The sequence below is a fragment of the Rhopalosiphum padi genome, chromosome 3 (genome assembly GCF_020882245.1).
Source record: "Rhopalosiphum padi isolate XX-2018 chromosome 3, ASM2088224v1, whole genome shotgun sequence".
NCBI lineage: Eukaryota > Metazoa > Arthropoda > Insecta > Hemiptera > Aphididae > Rhopalosiphum > Rhopalosiphum padi.
Genome location: NC_083599.1, coordinates 53,844,710 through 53,850,709, shown reverse-complemented (window position 1 = coordinate 53,850,709; position 6,000 = coordinate 53,844,710). Strand labels below are relative to the sequence as shown.

General features: G+C 22.2%; 1 protein-coding gene across 1 annotated transcript in view; it reads left to right on the top strand.

Moving 5' to 3' along the window:
* Positions 1-3,897: 3,897 nt before the first annotated feature.
* Positions 3,898-6,000, top strand: part of LOC132924257 (long-chain fatty acid transport protein 4-like) — a 48,452-nt gene continuing 46,349 nt past the window's right edge. The window contains exon 1 of the mRNA XM_060988454.1: positions 3,898-4,182. Coding sequence (XP_060844437.1) covers positions 4,156-4,182 — 27 coding nt within the window. The 5' untranslated portion in view covers positions 3,898-4,155. The remainder of the gene's footprint in view (positions 4,183-6,000) is intronic.

The following is a 6,000-nucleotide window of genomic DNA, read 5'->3' as shown; positions in this document are numbered from 1 at the left end:
TATATTTAATTATTTGTCTTTAAGTTTGTCTTATTAAGACTTAAGAGTTTATATATATCTATATTTATTTTTGGAACCTATACCTATACGTATTATGCACTGACCAATATTTTTATTTTGTTTAAAATATGATTTAATTGTATAATAAGCATGTTTTAAACATTATAAAAATAAACAATTGGAAAAAACACGTTTTAAAACAAAAAACATGTTTTAAATGATTTGGTAAACAGTTTTTTTTATTTTTACCAACTCTGCTAACAAGTAATATTTTATTTTAGTTGTTAAAATACAGTTAAACTGTGTATGTTGAATTTCAAGTATCCAACATTTAATTAATTATAAAATGTGTTCAATGTATCATTAAAGAAATATTATTTTTTTAGTTTTGATTTATTTATTAAATTATGTATAATAAAACAATTACCTAGTAAATACTAATTACATTTAATATTTACTATTTACAACTACTAAGACTCATTGTTAATATTTTTACTTTGTTTAAGATATTTTTTTTTGGATATAATATTCAGTGGAGTTAATGTATAGTTATAGTGTATACAGAATACGTAGTTAACACAATAAAAATAATATTATCATATTTTTATCATTCAGCTAATCAACTATATGGTTTGCTATAACCGATAACAAAATATATTACGCACTTTTAAAATTCTCAATTATAAAAAAAAAGTATTATGACTGGATTTAATATTTTTTTTATAAATTATTTCTTATATAATCATTTCACAAGAATAACATATATTTTTAAGTTAAAATATTAAATGAATACAAAATATTAAACTATTAAACATAAATATTGGAATTTAAATAGGTATTTAAAATTATTTTTATGAAATGTTTGAAATAATATATATTATTTTATTCAACAGGTTTTTAAATTAAATTACTTATAAGGTAATTTGCTGTTATTGCTGATATCTGTTATTCTAAAATTAAATCAAATAATTTAGTATCATTTAGAAACTATTCCATTAAATTATTGTGTTAAGTAAAGGTAATTATTATACTTAAATTGTTATCAATACATAATTGAAAAATCTTGGGAATTCTGTTAGCAGTTCAATAATATTAGTAGGTAGCAAGTGTTCCTTGCTATTCAGTAGGTCACTATAAAATATGTGTTAATTAGAATATTTAACATTAAATTAAAAAAATAATTCCAAGAGAAAATGAACACTTCTTATTTAATTAGCATTAATAATTTTTCTATTATTAATAGTAGTAATGCTGTAGGTTAATCTAATTTTTTCAAAAACATAACAATTCTACTTATATTATATAGATAAATTAAATATTATATAATATTAATTATAATATTATCTAATATTAATTAGATAAATAAATTGTAATATAATAATTATAATTTATAAGTCAATGCAGACGTATATTGCATTATTGTTTGAATAAGTTTATGATATAAATAGTTTAAAATGTGTCTAATAATGATGAGAATTGTACTATGTATAGAAAATATTACATTATTATGTATGTAATGGTAAAATTAGTCATGTCACTAAAATTAATATGTTTTTGAATTATGATACTACTAAAATTGTTAGAGGACAAATAATTAATTTTTGTTTAAATCTTCAATTTTTATAAGCATTTAAACATAGTTATAAAAAGAAATTGAATTTTTTTTATATTTTTAGAATGCTGTAAGAATAACTTATGAATAATCTTATCAACATGAATCGAAAAAACTGAGGATGTCACTACTGTATAAAATTGGTGGAATGTATTTCGTCATTGAGTATAAGTCACTGTAATGAATGTGTTCATTTGAATTCAATAATAAATCATTGTGTACAATGAAAAACAATTCTAAGCAGATGTCTAAAAATAATTTGAAGATTTATGTCAAAACTTGAAATTCAGTGTCATAAACAATTAACGTGGCTTGACGCTAATGTTTTTTAAAATGTATGAAATGATTAAGTATGTGAAACTTGTATTTAGTTTTCAAACTCAAATTAATATATAATAGTTTTCAAAATTAATGCAATTTTAACTATTTTTATGAATTTTGTCAAAATTCGAAATTCAAACGCTTATAAAAAATAAATGTACCATCTATTTTATTAGAATCTATAAGAAAAATTCTGAGGGATTTTAGATTACATTTTCAAATTGTACTCCTAAATAAAAACCTAAGAGGTCTATGATTTAAAATGTCTATAATACCTAAAAAATACCAATACATTATAAAAGTTTAATTCTGTCTAAATAAATTGTAACATAATTATTTATTTGCTGAAAATGTCAGGTATTTATGTATTTTTTAAACTATAGTAAAATGAGAAAATTATTTTGTAAAAAAAAGGTATTGTGTAAATAAATTTTCCTTTTTACCCATAATTTTTTTTTTGTTTTTCTATGTAATTTTGAAAAGTGCTGAGAATTTTATTTGTTTGACTTTTCCTTAATGTGCCAACTAGATAAAATTCACTTCCAGAAACCACTTTCGAAGTTGGACATTGAAGTATTTTTACTACTCCTCTTATTAATTTTTGACAAAATAAACTTAAAACATAAAAAACAAATAACAGTTCATTCTTGTAATTTTAAATTTTCATGTTTAAATATTTTCTAACCATAGTATAATTTTCAATAAATGTTGGCTTTTTTGAGCTGTTTAGGAATAAATATTTTATATTTTTTTTTTATAAATATATATTATAAGAGAATTTATTGCCTCTGTCTTAAATGTATGTTACATAGCAAATAATCTACGCTCAACAGTTCACGTTGAATTTTGTTGGTTCGTTGGCTTATGTATAAGAGTGAATTGTCCTATTAAAACTAGATATTTTAACGTAAATTAACGATTTTTTATTATTTTGTCTTGAAATTAAAAAAATATTAGACGTAGAAATATAACACATACTACTACTACCTATAATAAAATTAAATATTCAATTTATTTAGATTTATTTTAAGCTATTTATAATACTGCTTTTAATTTGAAAATACATGTGCATAATTTTTTTTTAGGTTTATAGTTTAAATCTCGACAAAATTGGATATTTAAACAAAAAATAATGATTTTAAAGTTAAAGTATAATTTTAAAGTAAAATATAAAATATTTTAAGTAATATTTGTTGACCAACGTCTCCGCTTCAGAATCGTTTTTCCCAAACAATGAATACATCACTAAGTTTAAATTGATTACACATTTATTACGGTGAACTACTCATTGACTAGATATACACTGGATATACATAATACGTATATAACAGCGTACCTATATGTTCACTTTTATTAAATTTTTGGTTTTCATATTAGATAGCATTATATTGAGTTTTCTTCGAATACAATTACTGTAAATTTTCTTTATCTAATTTATTTTAAATTGATTAAAAGTTTTATCGTTAGTTAAAAATACTATATTTTTTTTTTTTTTTTTTAAATAAATAAATTTTGAATATTATCGGTAACAGCGCAATGTATCGATCGTTAAACAGACGGGCACAACAGAGATATATGAGAAAGGCGTGTAAAGTTATGCTATTTGAAATCTAAAATGTGATAGAAGCTTAAAATTGTGTCAATCTATATACAATTTTCTATATTTTAACTTCTAACACTTAAACATCACAATATTAACTATGCAAGTATATTGAATAGGTAGGTACTAATTTTTTTTCAATTTCTGTAATATTTGTGATTGTTCAATGGTTGAAGATGATGTTACAAGTTCCATTTTGTTATTATTATTTATTCTCGAAGGTGATTTCAAATACAACGTGCTAATAGACGTACATAATCCCCTCCTTGAATTGTATTCCTTCAAATCCGTTACTGGTTATGTTCCCCTCTTATTAGATCGAGTAGAACACATGGTGAACTATAGTGACAGTCATCATGCCAGTAAAAAGAGACCGGCTCTATCAGGATCTCGTATTTTTTCTTATGGCGTCCGTGTTATTCTGTTTGGCCTAAATAATATGTTTTAATTTTTTAATCTCTTTAAATGTTGATAGTGTAAACAAAGAATGTAATTAATATTTAATGTTGAGTTTTATTTATGGTGTGCACCAAAGTAATCGGAGAAAAATGAATCCCGATCAGCATTAACTAGTAGTTATTTGATTCTGAGTAACTTTGTTTTAATTGAACGAGAAATAAGTATGAAAACTAATGATATTAACGATCAGGTAAGAACAATACCAACAACTTATAACTATATTATGAATTTTCTACGATGTAGGCTTATGTATATTTTATATTTATACTATTAAAAATTGATTTATACACTTTATTTCAAGTTATAGAATACAAATAATATTTTTTAAATATAACAACTATAAGTTCTAAACATTTTCGTCGTCGAATCAATTTGTTGATACGTCAAAAATCTTACAATAATATTTTCGTTTGAAATATGTATTTTAGAAATATGTACCTATTAGATAAATTTATTAAAAAATATAATATCATAAAATACTGTACCTATATAATAATTATCGATTTAATGTTAGAAATGTCATTGAAAATATTTTATTGTATTAATTCGAGTAATCGACGCGCGAGGGCAAAATTTATTGTGAGTTAATATAATGGCCTTTGGCTTTTTGTAATAAGTAAATCACATTTACTAATATAGATAGAAAAATTATTGATACCATGATTATTTTTGTTGATCTCAGATTATATTCGTATTATAAAAATGGATTTACTTATATAAGTTCATATTATTTACATATTATAATCAGCAACCCTCTCCTCGTCTTTGGTTTATTAAAATGCATTCTGTCGGTTTTACCAGCTAAACGTCATTGATTTATTATTTTTTATTTTTATACATTATTATGATTTATAATATTTTTTCTTAAGAAAAAATGTTGGGCCTTGTGCCCATTTTATAATCTTAATAAATAAATAAAAGCACGTCCAGATGCATATCATGTATTCATGTATAATATTATTATATTATTATATTATTAGGAAAAAAACCAGAAAAGTTTTTGTTTAAATGTTACACGTATGTGTATTAAAACTTAGGATTATGTTTTGAGAAGTATTTGTATGTGAACTATTGCATTTTAAATAGGTAAAAATAAAGTTTTCGTATCAATTCTTAAACTATATGATTATTAATAATTATATTATTATAATTTATTTATTTAGGTATAACATCATAATGTTATGTTCAGCACGAGGTTATTATATTTGCGTGTAGTCATTCTTGCATTATATTTTGTGGTAACGTATTGTATACTTTATTATTCTAGGTATTCGTCGTTCCTACAGATGCGTTTATATGGGTATACATCGCGTGCTTAATAACTGTATTTGTATGCTGTTTAATTGTTAAGGTCTTAAAAAATTGTCATGTGTATCCACATAATTTACATCTGATGACTGTAAGGACAAACGTCTAATCTATATCTATACGAGATAAAAATGTATATTATTAAAATTAATTGTTTGAATACATATTGTTTGTTTACGTACCGTACGTAAATTCAAAAATATTATCTCCAGGTTTGATAGATATTGAACTCAGACAACCTTGTCATAATACAAAGTTTTCTGTTTTGTCAAAAATGACACGTTATTGATGCATTGTAGTCATTGTACCACTATCCACTTCAGGTTTATAGATTATAGATAGTTATCAACAATATTCATAGGTACAAAATTTAACGTGTGCAAAATATATAAATATAGATCATTTTAATTTAAAAGAAATTAAAAATATTTTTGTATTTGTACATAATTATTAATTTTAGGTAGTTTATTCTTTATTATACATGTATAATATATACACACATAATATATTAATATGCTGAAAACTTATTACAATAAAATTATTTATACAAATATAAAATTGTATAAAAGTATATAGTATAATAACCTTAGAAATGTTTACATTATTTGAATTCTATATATGATTTAACAATCAATCAAACCCGTAGTGAATAGGAATATAGATTATATATTAAACCATATAGTAATAGAAAATAATTAAA